Below are 27,360 nucleotides of genomic sequence, written 5' to 3'. Positions count from 1 at the left end.
CTAATTCTTACTAACGTTTTTGAAAGCTTACGAAGGAAGAATGAGGGGGCTGTTTGGATTACAACCAATGTTAACCCTACCAAAATATTGGCTAGCCAACAATATTTGGTCGTTATTTGGATCGTTGCCAAAAGATTGGCTCGCCCCGAGCGCCCGCTGTCCTCCCGTGTAATTTTCGCCAGTGCGCGGGCGAGCTCACGGCGGGGAAATCCTTCGCCAATATTTTGGCGTCGCAGCGCAAGTAGGCAAAATTGACAATTTTGACCTGTGGACGCAATGAATTCACGAAATGAACTGGCCCTAGAACTATTTCACGTGCCTGACCTTTTTGAGTGGCGCCCGACACGCAGGCGCCACAGCCTATGGTGCAGCGCCCACCTCTGGGGCGTTGCACCCCTATCCACTTTGGTAGCCCTGGGCCCACACCCAAGCAGTGCACAGCCTCTAAGCTAGGCGCCACACATGTAATGTGCAGCGCCTAGGCGCTGCACTGTGACTTAGATGCCAGCCGCCCGCTCCCCCTCCCCCACCCCACCATTCGTTCTAGGAGGGGTTAGAGAACAAAAGGGTGGCTTCCTCCTCTCCCCCTCTCAGTCCCCTCTCCCAAATCCTTCAGATCCGATGATTTGGTCCGTGGATTTCTTCACCAATCCATCCTAGAAGGTACTCTTCTCTGATCCCCTTCTTTCTATCCATAGAAAATATGCTATTTTGAAGATTTGGGGAACCCTTGTTTGATTTGATTAGATTAGAATCTTGCATGTATTAGAACTCTTGTTTTTTTGATACGGGGAACCCTAGTTTAGTTTATTTTATTGAAAAGATATGGTTGGATACATAGGTTGACATGTTATTTCTATGGAAAAGTTATTTGTATGAAGTAGGCCTAGTTTAGCTTATTTGTATTGAAATTATACTCGTATTGAGAAGAATGCTTTGGATACAAATGCTTTGAATCTTGCATATAGTAGGCCTACTTTAGTTTTTTTGTATTGAAAAGATAATCGTGTTGACAAGAATGCTTTGTTTGAAATTGTTAGGATGGTTTGGCTTCTCGATGATCACTGGGACCATCAACATCGGTTGTACGCTTTGTCGGTACAGCAGCAGGTAATTATGATTTTTGTGTTTATTTCAAAGACAAATGCCCCATATGTAATTTTATGATTTGCTTGTTTGTAGGATCTTCAACCTCTAAAGCTTCGATCTCACGGGGTCAACCTTTTGGGGATGCGGTATGACGACCGATACATACCGTATGTAAGGGAGACAAGACTCCTCCCTTTCATTTAGTTGGTCAGCCGGTCGATGCCACCCCTCAATGATGCAGCAATCACCGCGCTTGTACCTCGAGCAGCAGTACACCATCTTCGCGCCCGTGGTGGTTGGGCAGCGCCGGCGAGCCAAGGATCCCCCCACTCTTCGCTCCGATGACGCAAGCGGTAGGCGGCAGTGGAGTTGAGGAGGAGGGCGACCGGCGGGTGGCTGGAGACATGGAGGTGCAGGGGCCAGTGGTGGCTCCATGCCCGTCGGAACTGGCCTGAGATGCAGAACAACCAGGTGCGGATGAGCAGCCGTGGAGCTTCCCGGCGACGCATGCTCACGGGCGGCCTCTGTCGGCCGCCGCTCTCCCCGCCGCGCTGCAGCCTAGTGCATGCCGGCCGCCGCCATCCTGCTGGGCCGCATCCTGGTGCCCGCCGGCCGCCGCCCTCCCCGCGGCCTAGACACCGCACTCGCGCCATCCCCCACATCGCCGGCCGGCAGCTTCCGCCATCCTGTTGGGTCAACAACCTGGTGCTCGCTGGCAACCGCCCTCCCCGCAGCCTAGCTACGGCAGTCACGCCATCGCCGCATCGCCGGACGCCAGCCGCTAAATCACAGTGGAGAGTGGTGGGGTGGGGTGGGGGGAATGGGAGTGGATAAAAAAATCGTTCGGGAGCCTCCGTCTTAGACCCGAACGTATCATGATGATGACGTGGCGATGTGGGCTCGTTAAGATTCGTGCGATGGCGACGAAGGCGTTCAGGACGAGGAGCTAGAATCCTGACGTTCGGGGGTTATTGATTCCGTAGAAATAAGCCACACGAAAGAAACATTACTCACTAAAAGAAAGACAAAAAAAAATTGGTATTAAAAAGATAGATCGACGCCTGAGAGATTCGAACTCTCGCGGGGAAACCCCATGTACTTAGCAGGCACACGCCTTAACCACTCGGCCAAAGCGTCTCTGTTGGCAGCGATACAACTTTCTATCTTTTAAAGTCAGAACCTCTAACCCTGATTCGTTCCCCGGAACCCCCACCAGCCAGGACACAGCAATCAGAGCATGGACAGCGGCGGCGTGCGGCCATCGCTTCCGTCCGCGGCGGCGGCGGCGGGAGGAGCCTCCTGCCCGGACGAGCCTCGCGACGCGCGCGTGGTGCGGGAGCTCCTCCGGTCGATGGGGCTCGGCGAGGGCGAGTACGAGCCGCGCGTCGTGCACCAGTTCCTGGACCTGGCCTACCGCTACGTCGGGGACGTGCTCGGCGACGCCCAGGTCTACGCCGACCACGCAGCCAAGCCCCAGCTCGACGCCGACGACGTCCGCCTCGCCATCCAGGCCAAGGTCAACTTCTCCTTCTGCCAGCCGCCGCCACGCGAGGTAAGAGTACTACCAATCTCTCACCAAAAAATCTGATATGTCCTCGTTAGATTCCGAAATTTACTAGGTTTCGTAGCTTCATTCAATTGGTGAATGACGAGGACAAGGGGTCACTTTAAACTCTAGATCGAGGACCGGCTTTCCTGTGAACCTATCAGATTCGGAGGGATCTAGATGCTGCCTCTACCGGTTATACAGGGGCTAATACGTATTTCGAGATTTTTAAGCTGACCATCAATAGGATCAATATATATATATATATATATATATATATATATATATATATATATATATATATATATGAGATGTATGCTATAAAAATTATACCATTAGGAACTCCTTTCAAATACGAATTCGACGGTATACTTTTTGTAACACACACGTCATATACTATTGGTCTAAATGATGGTCAAAATAAAACTTGAAATACACATTAGTCCTTATATATTCGGATGGAGGGAGTACGGAAAATGATGTGTGCTTTTGAGATTTCAGTTAATTTCTGTTTCTTGGCTGAGAGATATTTTTTGGGGAAAATTTGAATTTCAATAAGGCTCAACTTCTCGATTAAATGCGTTCCACAATAAGAACACAACAATCAAAGCTTCAGGCATGGTGGTTACAAGCCACCATCCTCAACGCAACACAGAGATTGTGGCTTTTAGTCCTTGAGCTCATAAAATGTCGGTTTTTCTACACTCGTAGCCGTCCGAGGGACCAACATATCAGACAGTGTCATACTGAAACTATAATGGAAAAAAAGGAGGGAATGTGGGATTTGAACCCAGATTCATCTCAAGTACTCCCTCCATTCCATAATATAAGGGCGTTTTTGACACTACACTAGTGTCAAAAACGCTCTTATATTACGGGACAGAGGGAGTAGTACATTACCAGTACCACCCTACCACTAGGACCAAGATGACTCTTTATCCTTTAGGAAGTTGGAACTGACAGAACTTTTGCCAGTTTGGTGGGGTAATCAGGGAGCACTGAGATTTAAATCCCAGTGTGCAGCTAGTAGCAGAAACGAACACCTTCTCGATGTAAGGAAAATCCTATTCTTATTTAAAAATCTTATGAAATCCATACGTACTGGTTTATTTTGGATTGTTACTGCTCCCACGATTTTAGCAACCGTCACTTCAATGAACTGGTACGTAAAACTTTTTGTCGAACCTGTACGTACGAATAGCATTGCTCATACAAGTTCAATATACCAATTGGTGGGAAAAGTCAGAGGTGAAGGTAGCAGAACAGAACCCCTTCTCTAAAAGTAAAAAAAGCAAAAGAGCCCTTTCTAACCTCCATCAAGGAAAACCTTCCATATCTGCACACATAATGCAAGGAGAGACCAGTTGGGGCAGAACATTGACTTAAGTTCAGTCCATGACACCATATCTTGTTAGGAATGTTCAGCTGAGCCCATTTCTTGTTTGGAAAGTTGAATGCTTATCTGCTGAAGGGTCTAAAATCTTAGGAATCATGTGCAACTAATAGTTCCATATACACAATTTAACCTTTGAGAACCAAGCAAGAAATAAATACCCTCTTCTGTTAGTGCAGAGATGCTGCTTTGTACCGTAGCAGCCTTCTGTTGCAACTGGAAACAAGAATACTCAGTTTCCTTATTAGTTGGCTTTACTCTTTAGATATATTATGTGTATTCTTGATAACTTCCGTTTTTGGCACTCTTCATGGATGGGTCAAGTCAAATAATCAAGCATCTGTTAGAGCCTCAGATTTGGACACTATTCATGGATGGGTCAAGTCAACTAATCACATACTCCCTCCGTTCCTAAATATAAGTCTTTGTAGAGATTCCACTAGGTGGACCACATACGGATGTATATAGATGCATTTTAAGTGTAGATTCATTCATTTTGCTCTGTATGTAGTCCACCTAGTGGAATCCCTACAAAGACTTATATTTAGGAACGGAGGGAGTAGAAGGGAGAGCATCTGTTAGAGGGCTGATGAGGTATCGACTAGGAGGCACTGTGGCCATCACAGATCAGAAAGGTAACGGGGTAGTGGCGAATAGAGATTAGGGGGAGACTTCTTTATTGATAACTTGCATCAGTCACTGCAGCTACGGGACCTTTATATAGGTGACTCCAGATCAGTGTCTTGGATGGATGCATATTTGAAGTGCTGCAGAATGTGACTGCTGTGGCCTGTGGGTTTCCTCCTCCGAGATGGAATTCCCCACATAACACTCTGTAATGACGGTTATCTGCCAATTCACTGGTACACTGGTGCCCCCCGGGAATGTATCCGGTGCACCCGCACTTGTGGTGCCACCGGTGCACAGGATGTCATAGAATATTTTTAAAAATCATAAAAAAATTCTAGCATGTTAACACAACATCAATGTATGATATCACAAAATATCATATAAAAAGTTGAAATATTTTTTGAGATATAAAAATGACAAATTTAACATCAGTGTGATAATGGGCCAAATCTAAAGCCCAAGTTATGTTATGTACTATTCAGTGTTGAATTTGTCATTTTTGTTTTGGGAGTTATGTTTTGAATTTTGACTTGAAATTTTGTGACAATCTACATTGATGTTGTGCAAGTGTGCTAATTTTTTTCATAATTTTTTGAACATTGTAAAAGCACAATGTGAGTTTGGTGCACCGGTAGCGCCACAAGCTCCGGTGCACCAGATATTTTCCCTGTGCCCCCCACTCCCACCTCTCCAAATCTCCAGGAACAGGCTAAGCATAGTACTCCCTCCGTTCCTAAATATAAGTCTTTGTAGCGATTCCACTATCCGTTCCTAAATATAAGGCGACTGATAGGCGCCGGCGCGCCGGTCGAAAGTTTCGGCCGGTCGCGCCCCAGCCACCCGATTGGCCCATCCCGAGCCGTTGGATGCTCGTTCATTTAGGTCGTCTCCTTCCTTCTCATCTCTGTTCGCGTTTCAGATCTCAAGAAACACCGCAGGCCATGGCGGCCGCCCCGTCATCGCCACGTCGCGCAGCGCAGCGCCCGGCTGCCTCTCCCCCGTTTGTCGCCGTCGACAGCCGCTGCCGTGCTCGCCGCCACCGCTCGCCGACGACAGCCGCCCATGTTTCATTGATAAATGCAGCTCGCCTGCCGACCGGCTCCAGCGCATGCCACCGTGGTTGCAACATCCCTGAGCCCCCACCACCGCCTCCGCTCATCGCCGTCGTTCGGTTCGCACCACCGTGTCCTCAGCAAAAAAGAAGCAAAAACACAAAACTCCATTAGTTTGTCAGTAGTAGCAAAATCACATGCTGGTTGCAGCAAAAAAAACATCGAATCCAACAAAAAAACCTAAAGTTGCGCCGGCCGCTTCAAAATTTTCATCTATCATCCCAGCAAAAATTCTTATGGGTTCCAGCAAATTTTTTGCTGGTTCCAGCAAAACACATCTCGACGCCGTCTCATTGCATCACCGATCGATAGCGGATGCAACTTTTTCTCCGCCCGGTTCCAGCAAAAAAATTGTATGGTAGTAGCACCGTACCCCATCGTCTTTACCCCGGCAGCTGCCTGGTTGCAGCAAAAACGAAGATGGTTCCAGCATCTCCAGGATCTGGTTCCAGCAAAAAAACTCTCTGGTAGTAGCACCGTACCTCGTCGTCTTCACCACCGGTGGCTGCTGATTCCAGCAAAAATGGATGATGGTTCCAACTCCAGAGAACACTGCTTCCAACATATCGTCAGGAAAACGAAAAACGGAAGCCAGCCATGGCTACTAGCGCGTCCGGCTGCAACGGCCATGGAGAAGAGTGCTCGAAGCCAGCCATGGCATTCACTTCGCAGTTGCCGCAAGGTTGCTTGGAGCGACCAGGGCGCGTCGACGGCGAGCTTTTTGGTGCCCCTCCTGGTCGTATTTTGCTGCAGGGAAGCAGAAGGGGATGAGCAGTGGAGGAGATGGAAGGCAAGAGAAGAAACATGGTGCGGCGAGGGGCATGGCAGAAGATAGGGGATGGAGTGCAAAAGGATAAGATAAGGAAGGGGCGGTCCGCGCGGGTCCACCAAAATACACACGTCTCGCGCGGGGAAGGCTTCGCATGGGCGCACGACGCCAGCGTGGCATGTGACCGGCGGAAGATTCATACGGTGTGCCGTTTTTAAACGTTTCCCTAAATATAAGTCTTTGTAGAGATTCCACTATGGACTACATACGAAGCACAATGAGTGAATCTACACTCTAAAATGCATCTATATACATCCGTATGTGGTCCATAATGAAATCTCTACAAAGACTTATATTTAGGAACGGAGGGAGTAGAAAACAATGTTTTGGAATGCATGGCTGGACTTGTATAGAAACACGAAATGAACAGGGTACGATTCTCAATGTGTATGACTCTGGCATCTGAAGATATACCTAAAATGTTGATGAATCATATTATTAGGTAGTACAAAGATACTAGAGATTGAGGGTCACTCACAAGTGTACTCACTAGCGGGTTAGCCGGTAAGTGAAACTAAACAAGATCTTGCATACATAAAGGCTATGAACAACCCTTGTGGCTATGCTTTGAAGTCAAGTGCTTGTTTTATGAAACTCTAGCTGACACAAAGTACTCTGTATGCATATGTGGTTGACGAGTTATTTTGTTGATGTCACAGGTTCTGCTTGAGTTGGCACGCAGCCGGAACAAGATCCCGCTGCCCAAGTCTATTGCTCCGCCTGGCTCGATTCCTCTGCCACCTGAGCAGGACACTTTGTTGAGTGAAAACTACCAGCTCCTACCCGCACTGAAGCCACCAGCTCAGACTGAAGAGGCAGAAGATGACAACGAGGGAGCCGACGCAATCCCTGCCAATCCTAGTCCAAACTATTCACAGGATCAGAGGGGCAGCGAGCAACATCAGTCTCAGAGCCAGAGCCAGAGCCAGAGCCAGAGGGTATCTTTCCAACTGAACGCGGTGGCTGCTGCTGCTGCAAAGCGTCCTCTGGTGACAGTTGATCAGTTGAACATGGGCTAACCGATTGTAGATCGCTGGCAGGCTCCTAGTGCTTGTTCCCGCGAGCCTGCTTGCTGATGCTTGTGTGGCTGCTATGATCGCCCTTTCTGGCCAGCGCGCTCCTGTTTCACCATGAAAAATGCTGATTGTTGAGGTCTTGAGGAAAGGGAGCAGCCTTGCAAGTAGTGTATTCTATAGGTGCACACCTCGGGTTAATTAATTCCTGTCCATTATTGTCGACTTATCGATTTTGTAGATCTCGTCAAACATGAACTGTCTCGTTGTTGTTTCTGAATGCTAAATCGGTGTTCCTATTATGCTTTTGGTGGCATGTAGCACGTATATGGGTGGTTAAAATGAGGACCTACAAATAGGTGCACATCATATAAACCTAGATAGAGAGAGCACCAAGTGTACAATATGGAGATAAAGATAAATATATTGTGTTAGATGCACTACTTTTGTTTATTTCCTCTTTTGCTAGGGGGAGTAGGATGTAGTGACACCCTCTGTGCGTGTCACAAGGAAGATTTACTGAGAAATCAAAACAAAAACAAAAAAGCCCGTCTAGCTCAGTTGGTAGAGCGCAAGGCTCTTAACCTTGTGGTTGTCGGTTCGAGCCCCGGTGGGCGACCTATTTTTTACTTTGTTTTTGTATACTCTCTAGGAATCAATTTGCATGTAGTGCATCCAGGAAATAAGAAACCGATGGGCGGCCTATTGGCCGTCGACCCCCTCCCAAACACCCTCGGCCGTCAGATAAAAATCGAGACGCTCGCAATGGACAGTATGGCCTCCAGCGTGCCACCGCGTGTAAATTGACTGCCCCGCCGAGGGCATTTCAGTCATTCCACGTATAGGAGTATAAAAAGGGGGCCGCTGCCGTGGGATGACCTAGCCGCCTCCTCCCTCCCGCATCGCGCCTCCCCAGCGCCCAGCTCCTCCCGCCCCGCCTCTTTCTCTCCCTCCAAACCCTAAACCCCCGCTCGCCTCCCTGCTCCACCGCCGTCCGCCGCTGCTAGCCCGGGCACCATCCACGACCTCACGCTGCCTCACCTCTCCCTCTCTCTCGTCCAAACGCTGACCCCTCGCCCTAGCCTCAGCGCCCATGGGAGGGAAGGAGGAATGGCGAGGCAAAGGCAACGGCGTAGGGGACGCGGCGTGGCGTAGGAGGGTCGGCGTGGCCGCGGCTTCTCTTCTTCTCTCCCGGGAGTGGGCCCCAGCCATGGAGAGCGGCCAAAGGAGCAAGGACGGCCAGCCCCTGCCTCCTCTCAGCACATGTTGGGGATTACAGGCAACGATTGAATCTGCAGGTACGAGTCTCTTTTGTGCCGTTCTTGCTCGTTGGCCGCTGCTCATCAATGAAATTACGTCGTTTTTCTGTAGCTTGGTTCGCTTTACAGAATTCTTGTGCTTTTGGTGATCCCCGGGTTGGTGCTTCCTTTGATTTGTGGCTGCTCGTCTTCTGGTAGCAGCCTCGTGCGTCTCCCTTCATGGATCTGCAGGTCAATCCCTCTTCCCCTCTGAGGGAGTCCCGGACTAGGGGGTGTCCGGATAGCCGAACTATCATGATCGGCCGGACTCCAAGACTATGAAGATACAAGATTGAAGACTTCGTCCCGTGTCCGGATGGGACTTTCCTTGGCGTGGAAGGCAAGCTTGGCGATACGGATATGTAGATCTCCTACCATTGTAACCGACTCTGTGTAACCCTAGCCCTCTCCGGTGTGTATATAAACCGGATGGCTTTAGTCCGTAGGAGGAACAACAATCATACCATAGGCTAGCTTCTAGGGTTTAGCCTCCTTGATCTCGTGGTAGATCTACTCTTGTAACACATCATCAATATTAATCAAGCAGGACGTAGGGTTTTACCTCCATCAAGAGGGCCCAAACCTGGGTAAAACATCGTGTCCCTTGTCTCCTGTTACCATCCGCCTAGACGCACACTTCGGGACACCCTACCCGAGATCCGCCGGTTTTGACACCGACATTGGTGCTTTCATTGAGAGTTCCTCTGTGCCGTCACCGTCAGGAAGGATGCCTTTTCCCGTCTTTAAAGACGGCACCGTCGTCAAGGGAGCTTTGGCCGCCGGCTAGACTATCCGGCTAGGAGGTTTTCTTATGACCGCCTGTTCGGCCACCGCTCCGGCAATGACCTCTCAGGTCATTAAAAGCAATCTTCACGTCAGCCCGGAATTCGCCGAGCAGCTAGATTCGATTGAGCTCTCCTCCGTAAACGAGCTCTTGGATCGCATCGCCGCCCTGGGAGTCGCTACCTACTACGATCAGATTGGGCTTAAAACCCATCTGAGAGAAATTAACTCTCCCCAGGTTACCCACCACGTTGTTGTGGTAGAGGAACAATCCGGCGACTCTTCTTCTATGTTAAAAACCAACCATGTCCGGATTCCCGATCCCTCCATGCCGGATTCTCGCGGAGGGTCGGACGCTAATCAAATACTGAACCTAAACTCAGGCATCGGACCAGATTTGTTGGAAAGCGTCCAGCAAACCAAGCTTCCGAATTCGGAAGCTTCTTGGCCTTTGAGCCTCAGATTGGGCGGGGTTCCGAACTTAATTCCACCCACCCACCCAAACATAAGCGATCTATCTCAAATACGACAAGAGCCCGATGAAACAGTACATCATTACTGGGCCAGATTCCTCCTGGTTATGAACAGGATAAAGGACTGCCGTGAAGAAAGCACGATTTCAATCTTCTGCAACAATTGCACGGACAAGGGTATCATAAACGCCATCAATCGTCGCGAAGTTTCACACTTCGCCGACCTAGCGACCATTGTACAAAAATACTGCACGATGGAGAGTGCCTGGAAAACCGAAACTAGGTTTTGGGACAATCCGGCCCTGAATACTACCCTAGTCCGAAATAAAAGGGTGCATCATACTCAAGCACCTGGGTTAAAAACCAAAAAGCAAAAAAACCCTAAAGGGTACGGAATCGTACTGGAGGGATGGCTCAACGGACCTTGCAAAATCCACAGTACGGAGGACGCCACTCCAACACATAGCCTTCGAGCATGTTGGATATTACGGCAGGTGGCCAAAAGTGGCGAAGGCTTTTTAGCCCCGAGCAACCAGCCCAGCAGCACCAGTACGATATTAACAGTCTTCGAGACTTTCGCATCAAATAACATGCGGAAACAAACAATCCGCAGCCTTGCCGAAGTCTACCAAGTAGCAACAACAAATCCATGGAGCGACACGGCTATCACCTTCAATGCCAGCGACGAACCTAAATTTCGAACAGCTAGAGCACCAGCCGCATTGGTCCTCAGTCCGATAGTGGACGGCTTTCGTCTTACCAAGGTACTCATGGATGGCGGCAGCGGATTAAACCTCATCTACGAGGAAACCCTTCAAAAAATGGAAATTGACTGGAGCCGCATTGAGCGAAGCAGCACAACCTTCAGGGGAATAATCCCTAGTCGAGAAGTACGCTGCACAGGAAAAATCACACTAGATGTAGTGTTCGGCTCGCCGGACAATTATAGGTCCGAAGAGGTCACGTTCCAAGTGGCCCCATTCGGCAGCGGATATCACGCTTTGTTAGGGCGAGAGGCATTCACAATCTTCCAAGCTATACCCCATTATGGGTACATGAAGCTCAAAATGCCCGGACCCAATGGAATAATCACTCTCACCAGTGATCCAGATACAACACTCCGCGCTGAAAATAAGACAGCCGCACTGGCCCTAGAGGCATTATCCGAAGCCCTAGCGGCAGAGGAACTAACCGCGCTGCGCTCTACGGTGGATAGGGACGATGTGATACTCGATAAGAGGTCCAAGTCCACCTCTTTTAAACCAGCAGACGAAATAGTCAAATTTCAGGTCCATCCAACGGACCCCACAAAGACGGCATCCCTTGGGGCACAATTAAATCCTGATGTAGAAGCCGCACTACGAGAATTCCTTCGGGAAAATTGGGACATTTTTGCCTGGCACCCTTCAGACATGCCAGGAATCCCACGCAGGCTGGCAGAGCACAGCCTAAATATCCTAAAAGGATTCAAGCCAGTCAAACAAGCTCTTCGGAGATTTTCCGAACCAAAAAGACAAGCAATGGGAGAGGAGCTAGCCGAACTCTTAGAAGCCTGATTCATCAGAGATATAAAACATCCGGACTGGCTAGCCAACCTAGTAATGGTACCAAAAAAGGACAAATCCTGGCGCCTTTGCGTCGATTTCAAAGACCTTAACAAGGCCTATCCAAAGGACCCTTTCCCTCTCCCTCGCATCAACCAAATCATCGATGCTACCGCAGGGCACGATTCATTGTGCTTCCTCGACGCATACTCCGGATACCATCAAATCAAGATGGTAGAAAAAGACCAGGCCACAACGGCATTCATTACTCCATATGGGTCATTCTGCTTCAATACAATGCCCTTCGGACTCAAAAACGCCGGCGCAACATATCAGCGCATGATTCAGACATGTCTGGCTACCCAGATAGGCAAAACAGTAGAGGCATACATAGACGATGTGGTCGTCAAGACCAAACACGTCGAAACTCTAGTAGACGACTTGAGGGTGACATTTGACAACCTCCGAGCATATGACATTAAGCTCAACCCAGAAAAATGTGTCTTCGGAGTACTAGCCGGAAAGCTTTTGGGCTTCATTGTATCCGGTAGAGAAATTGAAGCAAACCCAGCCAAGATCCGAGCTCTGTCACAATTGGATATCCCAAAAGACCTCAAGAAAATACAAAAACTAACTGGGTGCGTAGCGGCTCTAAGCGCTTCATCTCCCGTTTGGGAGAAAAGGCTCTGCCCCTCTATCGCCTCCTTCGGTGCACCGAACACTTCGAATGGACGGATGCTGCCACGGCAGGACTCGAAGAAATCAAGGCCATACTGGCAATAAATCCGGTCCTAGCCGCGCCCAACCTGGGCGAACCTATGTTATTATATATATCGTAGCAACACATCAAGTTGTCAGCGCGGTACTCGCCGTCGAACGAGAAACAGAAGGGCATAGATTCCCTCTTCAAAAACCAGTGTACTATGTATCCACTGTCTTAACTCCATGCAAGTCCCGGTACCCACATTATCAAAAGATAGCGTATGCAGTGTTCATGGCATCCCGGAAGCTGCGACACTACTTTCAAGAGTGCTCCATAACGGTGGCCTCCGAAGTACCTCTCAATGATATTATAAACAATCGCGACGCAGCGGGCAGGATTGCAAAAAGGGCCATTGAGCTCTTACCATTTGACATAACCTACAAACCACGGCGAGCTATAAAGTCGCAAGTCCTGGCTGACTTCGTCGCTGAATGGACCGAAGCCGAACTCCCTAAAGAGTACGGCGTGTACTCCAATTGGATCATGCATTTCAACGGATCCAAAATGTTGGCTGGCTTAGGGGCTGGCGTCGTCTTGACGTCCCCAACTGAAGACACAGTCCAATACGTACTTCAAATAATGTACATGGACTCCAACAACGCAGCCGAATACGAGGCCCTTCTACACGGCCTCCGGATGGCAGTCTCCATGGGCATTCAACGCCTAGAGGTGCGCGGGGATTCAAACCTCGCAATATCCCAAGTAAATGGAGACTTTGACGCCAAAGATCCGAAAATGGCAGCTTACCGCAACGCCGTCCTAAAAATGTCAGCTCGGTTCGAAGGACTCGAATTCCACCATGTAGCCCGGGATAATAACCAGGCAGCAGACGTGTTAGCACGCATCGGCGCAAAACGGGACGTCGTCCTTCCAAACATCTTCCTGGAATGGCTCTTCAAGCCATCCGTATTATGGGAAGAGGAGTCCGGAAATAACAATCCGGAGCCAGCTGCAGCACCTAACTCAGACAATTCTGACACAATCGGCGGCTCGGCCAATGAAATAACACCTTCAGCCCACGAAATAATGGCAGTAATTGCCCCGTGGACGGAACCATTCCTAGCCTACTTAATTAGGCAGGAACTTCCCGAAGACCAAAATGAGGCCCGCTGCATAGTTCGGCGATCTAAAGCCTATAGGGTCCATGAGGGAGAACTTTATAAGAAAAGCACAACCGGAGTCCTTCAAAGGTGTATCTCCGAAGAGGAAGGGCGAAATCTCCTGGCTAAAATTCACGCCGGACTCGGCGGGCACCACGCTGCAACCCGGACCCTTGTAGGCAAGTCCTTCCATACAGGATTTTATTGGCCGACAGCCCGGGCAGATGCTCAGGACTTAGTCCAACGATGCGTCGGTTGCCAGCTCTTTGCTAATCAGAGCCACATGCCACCCACCGCCCTCAAAACTATACCCATCACCTGGCCGTTCGCGGTCTGGGGGCTTGACATGGTTGGACCCCTTAAAGGGGGAACCCACAAGCACAAATACTTATTGGTCATGGTGGACAAATTCACCAAATGGATTGAAGCCAATCCGGTTAAAACGGTAGAATCCGGACCTGTGATAGATTTCATATCCGGGGTAGTACACCGTTTTGGCGTCCCCCACAGCATCATCACTGATGACGGCATCAATTTCACGGCCGACGAGGTTAAACTCTGGTGCAAAAATATGGGCATCAAGCTCGACTACGCTTCAGTCTATCACCCCCAAACTAACGGTCAAGTCGAGCGAGCAAATGGTCTAATCATGAGCGGCATCAAACCCAGACTAGTGCGGTCCCTCAAGGAATCTAACACGCACTGGGTAGAGGAGCTCGACTCCGTACTCTGGGGGCTGCGGACCACGCCAAACCGAACTACCGGATTCACACCATTTTTTATGGTGTACGGCGCAGAGGCAGTTCTGCCCTGCGATATAATTCATGACTCACCTCGCGTGCGCATGTACGAAGAAAGAGAAGCCGAGCTGGATCGGCAGGACAGTTTGGACGCCTTAGAGGAGGAGCGGGACGTGGCAAAAGCTCGTTCCGCATTTTATCAACAGCAGGCTCGAAGATATCAAAGCAGAGAAGTACGGGCCAAAGCTTACAATGTTGGCGAACTTGTTCTACGCCTGCCGGACAAGAAAAAGGACAAACTTAAGCCCAAGTGGGAAGGTCCCTTCATCATCGACCAAGTCCTGACCGGCGGAGCATACCGTCTACGTAACGCATCTGACAACCGACTCGAGCCGAACCCATGGAACGCAGCCCGTCTCCGAAGATTCTACGCCTAACGCCGGACTCAGAGTTCGTCTCACTCCTCCGTCCACCTTTTTACATTTTCACTGTCTCTTGTCCCCCTCCTTCTTCCCACTTTTTTTCAATACCTTTGATAGGCTGATTTGCGCATTGTTCGCACACACTTGATGTGCTCCTAGCACTCATTATACCTGGGGGCTTCTTTAACAGAAGCTTATTTATACGGGCTTCATGCCCAACACATGTGTCATACTTCCGCATGTACCTTTTATTCACCATTATATGCATCGATATGACTTAAGTTTTGGCCAAGCTGGGTTGCCTGGCTCCTGTGCTTACCCCTACGTTCCCGATTGTTCGGCTAGGAGGTAAAGGGAGCACCTCTGCGATTGTTACTGCCGGGTCAGCCGGATGTGTACCTCAGACTGGGTGAAGCCGAAAGCTAGCGTTCTTAAGAGAATATTCGGTCGGTGACTTGAAAGATGATTTATTACTTACTTATTTATTTGCCCCCAGATGCTTTTTCTGCTATTTTCGCAGTCCGGACATGCACTTTAGGGCATGCCTCCCAGGGAAAGGAACCCTTAACGGAACTATTCTCCCTGGAAGATGTTTCTTACTAACCATGTAATATAACATAGCTAGTTGGGCACTTGTCTGATAAAGCAATTATGACCCCGACGCCTTGTCTCCACGCATGCCCCGGTTCTTCTATAACCGTAAGGGTATTCGGACACACTCCGGACTGTTGGGTCCCGAGGTTGAAGCGAAAAGGTCCGCAAAGACAAACGATCTACAATCCGGCTAGAAGGCATTTTACATGTCATTTCAAATTACATCGTCAAACTGACTGATTGTACTCCTCTTCAATCCCATCTAACAGGCTGTCTAATTTACAGTCCTGTTGGGAATATTTCGCGGCCAGCTCTACTTGGCCGTACATCAAGCTCACAGGGATCTCCTTCCCATCAGGCCCCGCAGGTCCGACCTCGGCCATGTGGTTTGGGTCAGCCTTCGGGTACCGCGTCTTCACCATGGCCCAGGCCTCCCTGGCGCCTTGACGGCAGGCCGATATCTTCCACAGACGGAGGCGTCGCCGTGCTCCCTGAAGCTTCTCAGCAAGCCCTCCAAGGCCCTCGGGTAGGGAGACGGAAGGCCATAAGGCCTGAACGACGCCACTCATCGCCTGCCGAACACGTTCGAGCAGTTGCACCAGCTCGGGAAGTTGGTCACCCGTTGAACCAGGCATTTCCTCCGCAGGGCGACCTGTGAGCACACCTAAAGACACATTTCTGTCAATCGACTTCCTCGCCGAATTCTTCTTTTCAAAGGAATTTGCTCAAGCACTTACTATAAATGCCGCGACGAAGCCGCTGATTCTCCTTCACGGAGCCAGACAGCTGGGCCCGAACACCTTTCAGCTCTTCTCCTAGCTGGGTGTGGGCATCTTGGAGCTTGTTTCTCTCCTGCTGCACCTTCATAAGCACCCTCTCGCCGGCCTTTAGCTGACGCAGTAGTTGTTGCTTGTCCGGATCTAGTCCGGCGCCCTCTGCAATATTATTGTCAGATTTACGCACACGCCGCACTTTGTTAACTACTTATCTTTTCGAAGTACGTATTACCAGCGGGGGTCTCTGTGGCTCCCCCTGTGGTGGCTAGTGCGGCCTCAAGTTGGGCCTTGCACTCTTGGAGCTCCTGGGACAGGTGGGTATTCTTCTCCGTAAGATCCTGCATAATAAATGATCCTTAAATCAGTTATTTTAACTATTTTAAGTCTCGGGGGCTACTAGCATATATAACTATTAAAATTACTTACCCGTATGTCCTTCACATACTGCTCCGTGGCTCTGGTTAAACCATCTTGAGCAGCACGGAGGTGCGCGTTTCCCGCATCAAAGGCATTCAACGCCTCCGGGGAGAAACACGCGTCACGAAGAACTGTCCGGCGACGCCTGTGATTCATGGCGCTCTCCACCTCAGACCGGGTGGCGGACAGCCTGTCGGCATCCTCCGTCGGAGGAGCATCCGGCTCTTGCCTTGTGTTCGCCTCCACTTCCGGACCACGCGATGGAGCATGGCTGGCGGAGGCTTGATTGGCAACCTCTCCGGACACTGTCCGGCGAGCGCTCTTTCTCCTGGAAAAAGTTATGAGCATTAATATACCTCCTAGGGATCCTTCCCTTAAAAACAACGGTGCGCCGTACCGTTGCGGCGACATTTCGATTCGCGTCGCACTCTTCCGCCTACTGGGCCGAACTGACCCTTGCTGGTCAGCCGCCGCAGGTTCGGCTTCCCGCCTTAAAGGCACCTCCTGCGATGCACCATCAGTATAGGATGGTCAGAGTTGAGCACGGATCAAATGATGGTGTCAAGACCTCGGTCGTAGTCACCTGGGAGGCCGGAAACAAACCGGGGTAGTCAGCCGTAATGGCGACTAGGGCATTGTCCATGCTAAGTTGGTGGAACACCCCGTCAATCAGCTCCACCTTTATGTCCGGATCCTCTTCGAAGGTCGGATCAAGGGATCGTTCCGGATCCTCGGGCTGTGGAGTTAGGCTTCGTATGCCCTCCACGTCCCGGCGCAGCTCCTGCGTCGAAATCACAAAGTAAGATACTTGACTTTGGAAGTAAGGATCGGGTAGATAAACGTCCGCTTACCCAGCTCCGAGGGTTATTCATGGAGAATCCGTTCAATGGATTCGTGCGGAGAAAGTCCTCCTCCTCCCCCTTGTACAAGCTGGACAGGATCTTTGCCAGATCGACTGCCGAGCCCGGCCCTCTGCGGCCATGACGGGTGGCATCGTCTTCCCCGTTGAAATCCCACATAGGGTGGCCCCTATATTGGAGTGGCTGCACCCCTCGTATAATGCACGTGGCCATGATTCCAATCATGGTCAATCCGGAGTGGGCCAGTAACCTAATCTGGCCCATCAGATAATGGACGCTCCCATCATCCTCCCGTTGAGGGCTCCGCGGGCGCCAACTCAGGCGTTTCTTCAAGGGAGCATTGCTAAAATCCGGGAGGCCGATCCGAACTGGATCCGGCAGAGGGGCGTCCTCCATGTAGAACCATTCCGGAGGCCAGTCTTCGGACGCCTTCTTCGAGGTGCCGGTAGATATCCGGTCCCGGCGATGCGCCATATTTCGGCTCTGCCCACTTGATATATCGACCCCTCATAAGAACGGGGTACGAGGCAAAACAATCTCTTCCACAGCGCAAAATGGGGCTCGATGCCCAGGAACAGCTCGCAAAGAGCTACAAAGCCCGCGATGTGCAAAATGGAGGCAGGTGTGAGGTAATGAAGCTGGAGTCCGTAGAACTCCAGGAGCCCCCGGAGAAACGGATGTATGGGAAATCCGAGTCCCCTTATAAGGGACGAAGCATACCCGCTCTCCTTTGGAAGGGTTGGGGACACTCTCCGCTTGCTTTCCACCCTTGAAGGTGGCCAGTCCGGCTTGAACCGGAACCATGAAAGCTGGGGGAAGATATCCCTCGGTTTGGAGCGCCACTAGCTCGCTGTGTGGAATTGAGCATCTCCCCCAATCTCCTGGCTTAGGGCTGGGAGCGCGAGAGGAGGAGCCGCGTCGACTATCCATGATAGAATGGATTTTTGTCAGAGGCGCTTTGATGAGAACTTGCGGATGGAGGATGGTGTGAGCTGGATCTAGATCCTCGCCTCTCTTATAGGCGGCTCGTTCGCACAGCTAGGGGGTAAAATGTAAAAATACCCTAGCTTTTCGCATTCATACGACACGTGGAAGAAGGCCATTATTGGGCATAGAAGCCAAGGAGCGCAACATTTATAAGGAAGCCGGACACTATTCGACAGGAACATAAAGTTTGAAGGAGAACCCGCCTTGCGACGCCGAAGACAATATACGCGCCGGACTCGTCGTCGCTGAAGCCCGGTTCGGGGGCTACTGAGGGAGTCCCGGACTAGGGGATGTCCGGATAGCCGAACTATCATGATCGGACGGACTCCAAGACTATGAAGATACAAGATTGAAGACTTCGTCACGTGTCCGGATGGGACTTTCCTTGGCGTGGAAGGCAAGCTTGGCGATACGGATATGTAGATCTCCTACCATTGTAACCGACTCTGTGTAACCCTAGCCCTCTCCGGTGTCTATATAAACCGGATGGCTTTAGTCCGTAGGAGGAACAACAATCATACCATAGGCTAGCTTCTAGGGTTTAGCCTCCTTGATCTCGTGGTAGATCTACTCTTGTAACACACATCATCAATATTAATCAAGCAGGACGTAGGGTTTTACCTCCATCAAGAGGGCCCGAACCTGGGTAAAACATCGTGTCCCTTGTCTCCTGTTACCATCCGCCTAGACGCACAGTTCGGGACCCCCTACCCGAGATCCGCCGGTTTTGACACCGACACCCTCCTTTCCACTCCTCTTTGTTTCCAAGGCTAGGTGTACGGTTGTATGGCGATATGATTGGTGCACAGACTAGCTCACAAGGGCCTTTTGTTCCTTGTCTTGTTTTTGGTAAAGGTAGGAGTATTATTATTTTTGCTTGTTTTTTGGTATGTACCTCTATGCCTTTTGTTCCTTGTGTGGATCCTGGTAGGACCTGCAATTGTTGTTTCTTTGTGCATAGAATGCTGGTGATCTTGTTCCTTTGTGAATGAAAGGCTGGCTTGTTTGGAATTAGTGGTCTAGCTAGGTTCCAAGGAAGAGGGATGTTTGTTTATATGTTGGATAAAAATATGAACATGATCTTCATCTGCTCCTTTGCTTTTACATGGTTCACATGGTCGTGTTATACAGCTTCCTAATAGATTGCAGATCATGCGCTTGCAAGGTTAATTAGTTAGCGATTCTATATCTGTGAGGTTCACCGGGACCACATTGTGGCTATACTTCTATCTCTTTAAAAAAAGGTGCATCTTTATGTTTCATATAAATACATGATTGCTGTTTATGAATCTGCTACCGCCCATTGATTATATATTGCTATAGTAATTGGTGTTGATTTTCTATCATCTCCTTTTCTAGAGATTGTTCATCTTTTGTTTTTCATTTCCTTGTTTATCTCCAGTAATTTAATCTTCTATTGATTTCACCTTGTTGTGCTTCTCTAGATTCGTAACCTGATCAGTATGCTTATATTTGTAGATGATACTAAGATTATGTTGGATATGTCTGTAGATGGAGACTTTGGGGTCATAATACCTGAAAGAGATACAAATACTTTGGTCGCATTTTTATTTCCGGTGTATGCAGATCTCATAATCATCTGAAGTCTTTCATAGTTAATTGAGAGTTTTCCTTATATATGATCAACTGCACATCTGGTTTTCTCTTGCAGTAAATCACCATCAAAGCAAACTTGATACTCATTGTATTGAGGACAAGGATAGCAGACCATAGCTCTCTCTCCCTTTATTGGCTATTTTTAAATAGATGGTTGCTGTTGATTTAGGCTCTAGGGGCAATGGCATCATTTATTTAAGTGTAGTTCCCACTTATAGTTCAGTTTTAGATTTACTGCAATGCTCTGCATTTTTTCCAAGACCCTCATTAAAATCACAATTGGCTGCTGGTTTACAATGTTAGCTACGGATGCCCAGTTGAAAAGTGAATCCCATAATACTCAATAACTCGACTGTTTATATTTCGTCTTTTGGATTTCCTCTCCACGTCGTTGGACAGCGCCGCCACTGGCTCTCTCCTCGGGGCTGGGCAGGGACGTCCTAGGGAGGGATTGGGCTGCGATGGATTTCGTGCGGCACGAGGCTGGTTGAGGTTCTCGTTTGGGGAATTATTTTTTTCTTGATTTTGATTCTTCAGCTATTCATCTTAGGTGCTCGTTTGGTACATGATGCAGGTCTATTGCTGCTTCGTTTCTTTCTCCTGCATGAAGATTCCGATGATTTGTGCTCCAGTTCTGCTTCCAGTGAGTGCGCTGATTCCTACTAGGTGAGCTTGTCGGCCTCCTATGTTCCTGATTTTACTTTATTGTTCATGTCCATGTACGTGATGGTGCTTTTGCTTTGTTCCTATTGATGGCATGGTTACCCTTGTTCCTCCTACTATATATTGTGCCTCGGCGCACCTCGCTAGCTGTTGTTGGATTTGCTCGAGTTTAGGACGATAAGGTCATGATCAGCGTGGCGCTTTCTGAATGAGAGCAGAGCCAGTGCGGCCTTCGACCAGTCTGGGACTTGGAACGGAATCAGTCAATTGATGTTGTTTTGTTTCTGCAGTTCCACTTTTGTTACCAGAGACGGAGATTGTTGAATCTGCGGCTGGGTGTTTCAGTTCTGCAAGCAGTCATATGCTCGTTAGATTAGCTCAGTTCAGGAAAATCCTATGGGAGGAATAGATGCGACCGTTGACTGCAGGATATGTTGCTTGGTTGTTCACGGCCTTCCTAGATGAGTATGAATTATATCTCACAGACCATAATAAATCAATGATTATCCTATAACTTTGGGATGCGACTGGGTTAGATTGGATATGATCGTGATATGCTCTATATTGTTATGTTTGACGAATCATAGTTCTAATATTGCGCCTACACCAGGTTCTTCGTCCACCCCCATCTACTTTTGTGTAATTTTCTGTGAAAATCAGTGATGGTTTATTTATTTGACTATGTAATTCTACAGACTGCATGATACAGAAATAACCAAAAGCGTTCATTGTAACATCATACAACTACTTTCTCCTCTGATGTCATGCTTCTGGTGCAGAGTAGTGATTTCTTTCTCTTTACCAGAAAATCAATTCTGTAGGTTAAGTACTAGCACGTATACATTCATTGTTCTTTACAAAAAGAAATAAATGCTAAAACAGATCATGGGAGCTTTCAAAGAAAAAATTAGTTTTGCTGATATATTAGCATTCTCTGTTTTGCTGATGAGTGCATACAAAATATACATGATTATTTCTGTTCTGGGGTACATGGGAAGTGGTTAACGCTCATTTTCTTTGCCTCCCGTATGATTTTAAATTACATATGCCCTTTATTAACATTGCGGTGCTCTACATAATGCTTCAATAGTTGATAAATCTATAGAGTATGGTTTTGATTATGTTAGTTGGAGGCTTTACTTAGAACACATTGTCAAAAAACATGTTGTGTTTTAGTTTTAATAATAACTAAAATTAGTACCTCGTAAATTCAGTTCACTGCGCTGATTACCAAATACCAGTTAAAGTTTCTCTTCTTGATATGGGGTTACTAATTTCTATAAGTAGTTGAAGAAAAGAACTATAAAATCTTATTCTAGCGGTGTGATATGCTTTTCAAAAGCTAGGTGTACAGTTGGATGATGATGTGTTTTTTGGCTTCACCATGTTCTTCTTGTTGTGCTTGTTGGTGTGCAGGCTGCCAATGATGGCTTTTTGTTTCTCATCTTATTTCTAGCAAAGGCCAAAAATATCATTCTCTTTGCCCCGGTCATCTCCGCCCCTAGTGGTGCTCTTGGATGTTCTATACATCATCTCCTCGCCTCCTTGGCCGCTTCGGTGCCCGTGGAGTTCATGCTTGTCAACGGGATGGTGCAAGGCGCAACTCCAGTGCAGCGGCGTGGATGTGTGGCGTAGGAGGTGGTTCCTCGCCGGTTGGATGGCGTTCAGGCGCAACCCCGACGCCCACTCAGAGCTATGTAGTGCTTGTCTGGTTGATGCTCCGTAGTTGTGGATCCATGCTTGAGCTCTCTCAGAGCTCTGGCACTCTCGGCCGTCGGATCTATTTCCTGATGCGATCTGGGCCGTTGGATCTCGCCCTCGGTTCACCTCGTCCGTATGATCAAAACTGAGGCCGTTCCATTTTGGCGAGTCTGCTAGAGTTGCTCTTAGCTTGCGCAGGGCTATGATGATCGATTATGGTTGATATAAGCATGCTCTCGAGCAATTGTGGCACTTGTGGGTATTAAGTTGGACCCTCCCTCATTTCTTTGAGCCATTTTGATCATGTGCTTATTTTAGTGGCTCTGTCCTTGGATGGTCATTTTTGATGAGTGATAACCAGGACGGTTTCACCCTTGTAAGAACATATTGATCTGGTGATGGAGACACTAGGGGAAGGGTCATGATCGAGCAAAGATGAATCTGAGCCCATTGAAATGCAGTTCTGGTCTCAAGCACAGTGTGCTATGTTGTCGTTCTGTATTTGTATTTAGCGCCTCTTTAGTTTGTACATTTCCACAATAATAGCTTCAAATCTCTTTTGCTATTTGAAACTGCGGTTTTTTAAGGGTCACACATACACATGATTGCGACTGACCAATTTTGTGTGTCCTTTTCATGCCCAGAGTATTGCAGGTTGCACTTCTCGCTTGAACCAGCATTGCCTCTTAGTCATCTGACATGCATATGCAATATATCTCATCAATAAATATATATGTGTGATTCGCGGGGAAATATATCCGTGCTTGGTAGTTTGAGACTATTGGTGTCAAGATCTTGCTCCAAATTCACATGATCTATTTAGTGTTCTATACAGAACAACACTTTTGGGGTTTGGGTAATCTCTCAATTGTTTCTAAATGGTAATCTTGCATGACCATTGGTTTTTTGAGTTCTTTAAAAGAGTATTCTTCTTGGCTTGCAGGTCGCCGCTAGAGCCGGACAAGATCACGGCTTGCCTTACCTGGTGACGTACTGGCTAGGAAGAGTGCAAGCTTCCGCCCACACATACCAGATGGTGCCGTCAAGGATGTTGTCGTACTGACTGTCGATGATCTACAGGTAATCAGTTTTTCCTTAGCTTCTGTTATTAGTCCTTTTTCCCTATGAATTGTTCGACTTGTGGTTGCTTCTACAAAATAGATCATCTTTTAGCTTGAAATGTTACCATGAAACTTATGCCATTTATTCATTTATGATGGTGGTTTGGGTACCAATCTCAGTTGTTAAACAATTTATGATGGTGGTTTGGGTACCAAGCTCAGTTGTTTTTTATAAAATGTTTACATGGTACAATATTTCAGTTCTGTTACATATATTTGTTTTTTATGTTTTTCTGAACCTTTTACTTCCCTGTATTTGTTTTTGTTTTGCTTCAAACAACCACTGGAAATTTAGAAGCTTCCTAGACTGCATGTCATGGCCATGACAATAGGAACATGGATTGTAGGTTTGAGGGTGTTCGATGGCCATGACAATTTAGGAGCTCTCTGCTCCATTTCCTCGACTCGAGCAATGCCAGTTCTCCGCCTCTAAAAATTGAGCACAATTAGCATTACTCCTTTTTTGAGTTATATGTATGGAATCAGTGATGACCAAAGCACACAAATTTACTGTCCTAATTATAAGTAATGTGTCTTTTTTGAATGTTTGCCTACATGACATGTATTTTATAGGTGCACGTCTCTTTTGTCGTTGCTGTTGTATATTTTTACTGATGAGTGATTATGTCCGAGTAAATGCTCATAAGTTGATAAGACGTGGGTATACATGTTACTATAATTATATTGTTTCATCAAATGTGTTTGCTCAAATTATAGAGGGTGGTATGGATTCCTCCTCCCCTGTTGTCATCACGAGAGGAGAGGGAGAACGGCCACACTATGTTGATGTACAGAAATTCTAGGATTTCTGGACACCGAGTGCTCCCCCAATTGCATGAGATGGGGAGGTGGATGGCATCCCTGTTGAAAGCACAAGTGCTCCCTGGGTGATTTTGGTAATTTATGTCAACATATCTTTTGTTGGAATAATACTTTTACCTAGTATATTTTAGATAAGTTCAACAATGGAGTGGCATGGACTAGAGGTAGTGGATCCCTCAAAATGCTAAGGACAAAAGGATTGGCTCAAGCTCAAAGCTCAAGACTCTACATTTTCTATTTTAGTGATCCAAGATCACATTGAGTCTATAGAAAAAGCCAATACTATCAAGGAGGGATGAGGTGTTGCTTAATGAGGTTCTTGCTCAAAATGCTTAAGTGATATGCTCCAAAGCCCTCAACTACTTTCTCACATCCACATATGACCTAAACCAAAAGTCAAACTCGGCCCCACCGATTCTTTCTATCCGGCGCCACCGAGTTCAAATGTTATAGCCACTACCACAAACCCTAGGCAAATCGGTCTCACCGATAGGGATCTTGGTCTCACCGAGATGGGATTGTAATCTCTCTGTATGTATCCATTATCAAAATCGGTCCCACAGAGTTTGTGTAATCGGTCCTACTGAGATTACAATGTAAACTATCTGTTTCCTTTTTGTAACATCTCGATCCCACCGAGATGAGTGAATCGGTCCCACCGAGTTTACCTGACCAACTCTCTGGTTAGCTTATTACCAAAATCGGTCTCACCGAGTTTGTGTAATCAGTCTCACTGAGATTTCGTTATGCCCTAACCCTAACCATATCGGTCCTACCGAGTTGCATGTCGGTCCCACCAAAAATCCTAACGGTCACTAGATTTACTAAATCGGTCCAACCGAGTTTCTCAATTTGGTCCCACCGAGATTGGTAAGTTGTGTGTAACGGTTAGATTTTGTGTGGATGCTATATATACCCCTCCACCCCCTCTTCACTCGTGGAGAGAGCCATCAGAACATGCCTACACTTCCAACTTACATTTTCTAAGAGAGAACCACCTACACTTGTGTTGAGGTCAAGATATTCCAATCCTACCATAAGAATCTTGATCTCTAGCCTTACCAAGTTGCTTTCCACTCAAATATTCTTTCCACCAAATCCAAATCCAGTGAGAGAGAGTAGAGTGTTGGGGAGACTATCATTTGAAGCACAAGAGTAAGGAGTTCATCATCAACACACCATTTGTTACTTCTTGGAGAGTGGTGTCTCCTAGATTGGCTAGGTGTCACTTGGGAGCCTCCGACAAGATTGTGGAGTTGAACCAAGGAGTTTGTACGGGCAAGGAGATCGCCTACTTCATGAAGATCTACCCCTAGTGAGGCAAGTCCTTCGTGGGCGACGACCATGGTGGGATAGACAAGGTTGCTTCTTCATGGACCCTTCATGGGTGGAGCCCTCCGTGGACTCGCGCAGTCGTTACCCTTCGTGGGTTGAAGTCTCCATCAACGTGGATGTACAATAGCACCACCTATCGGAACCACGGCTCAAAAATCTCCGTGTCTCCAAATTGCGTTTGCACACTCCAATCCCATCCCTTTACATTCTTGCAAGTTGCATGCTTTACATTCCCCTGCTCATATACTCTTTGCATGCTTGCTTGATATGTATTGTGATTGTTAAACTTGTGCCAAAACTCCACTTAAACTTAATGAAATTAAAAACTGCAACTTTTGGTACATAGTGTCTTATCACCCCCCCCCCCTCTAGACACCTCTTCTTGATCCCTTTCAATTGATATCAGAGCATTGGTCTCCTTTGCTTTGGTTTAATCACCATTGGAGGAAGATGGATGAATCTACTTTGGGGAGTCTTAGACATAGAGTGCCTATACTTGATGGAGAGTACTTTCATGAGTGGAAAAATGAGATGCTTTTGATTTTCAATCAATATCATTTGAACAAGTACATTGCTAGTCCTTGTCACCTCGTGTTGATCCTATTCATCCCACCCTTGATGAGTCAATTGACATGATTAGAAATCTTAGAACTGTTAACCTTATCACTAGAGGCTTGCCTAGAAACTTGATTGGAAATTTGCCTACTCTTGATTGCGCCTACACTATATGGAAATTTCTTGAGGAACGATTTCTGAATTATTCCTTGAAAAATCTAGATGAAATTCTTCATAAGTCTATTGCCTTGAGTAAGATGAATTCCAATGATCCTATGTTTGGTAATTGTCTATTTGAACTTACAAACCTTATGCGTGCCAAAGGAGATGTTGGGATCATTAGCGACATTATCTCTGAAGCTACTAGAACTCATAAAGGAAATCATTGTCAAACTCACTCTAACGAATCACCCTCTCTAGGAATTGATCCACCACATGACGATGTTGATGATTTTGATCTTGATGATGCAATGAGACACTTTGGTATTATGGCAAATCTTCGGGGATATATGGCAGGTGGAAAGGAATGGGTTCTTGATAGTGGATGTACCGATCACATGACCGGAGATAAAGACATGTTTCATGAGCTTGCTGAAAACGACGGTCCTCGAAAGTTTGTCACTTTCGGTGACAACTCAAAGAGTAAGGTGGTTGGCCTCGGTAAGGTCGCCATATCACATGATAGCTCCATAAAAAATGTCATGCTCGTTGAATCTCTTGGATACAACTTACTTTCAGTATCTAGACTTGCTGATTTCGGTTTCAATGTCCTATTTACTGAAGTAGACTGCCAAGTGTTTCGGAGAGATAATCATAAAATGGTCTTTACCAACATCCGTAGAGGTGATCTTTACATTGTTGATTTCACTAAAAAGGCTCAACCTAGAACTTGCTTCATTGCTAAATCTTCTAAAGGTTGGTTATGGCATAGACGATTAGGTCATGTGGGCATGAGAAACCTTGACAAGCTTATTAAAGGTAATCATATCCTTGGCGTTAACGATGTCATATTTGATAAGGATAGACTTTGCAGCGCTTGTCAAGCAGGTAAACAGGTTGGAGGAAGGAATCCCGTGAAGAACATCATGACCACAAGGAGGCCACTCGAGCTACTTCACATGGATCTTTTGGGTCCCAATGCCTACAAGAGTCTCGGTGGAAATTCTTTTGGTCTAGT

At 47.6% G+C, this 27,360-nt stretch overlaps 1 protein-coding gene and 2 non-coding genes across 3 annotated transcripts; 2 read left to right on the top strand and 1 right to left on the bottom strand.

Moving 5' to 3' along the window:
• Positions 1–2,144: 2,144 nt before the first annotated feature.
• Positions 2,145–2,226, bottom strand: TRNAS-GCU (transfer RNA serine (anticodon GCU)). The gene has a single exon. It is a non-coding gene; the product is annotated as a tRNA-Ser (tRNA).
• LOC123071635 (transcription initiation factor TFIID subunit 9) lies at positions 2,224–7,914 on the top strand. Its single transcript, XM_044495213.1, has 2 exons — positions 2,224–2,641; positions 7,259–7,914. Exons 1-2 carry the CDS (start codon positions 2,327–2,329, stop codon positions 7,616–7,618), a joined length of 675 nt encoding a protein of 224 aa, XP_044351148.1. The 5' UTR covers positions 2,224–2,326; the 3' UTR covers positions 7,619–7,914.
• Positions 7,915–8,158: 244 nt separating this feature from the next.
• On the top strand, positions 8,159–8,229 carry TRNAK-CUU (transfer RNA lysine (anticodon CUU)). The gene has a single exon. It is a non-coding gene; the product is annotated as a tRNA-Lys (tRNA).
• The last annotated feature ends 19,131 nt before the right edge of the window (positions 8,230–27,360 follow it).

Source organism: Triticum aestivum, chromosome 3B (assembly GCF_018294505.1).
Source record: "Triticum aestivum cultivar Chinese Spring chromosome 3B, IWGSC CS RefSeq v2.1, whole genome shotgun sequence".
NCBI lineage: Eukaryota > Viridiplantae > Streptophyta > Magnoliopsida > Poales > Poaceae > Triticum > Triticum aestivum.
The sequence above is the reverse complement of the archived record's forward strand: the minus strand, read 5'-3'. Positions and strand labels throughout refer to the sequence as shown.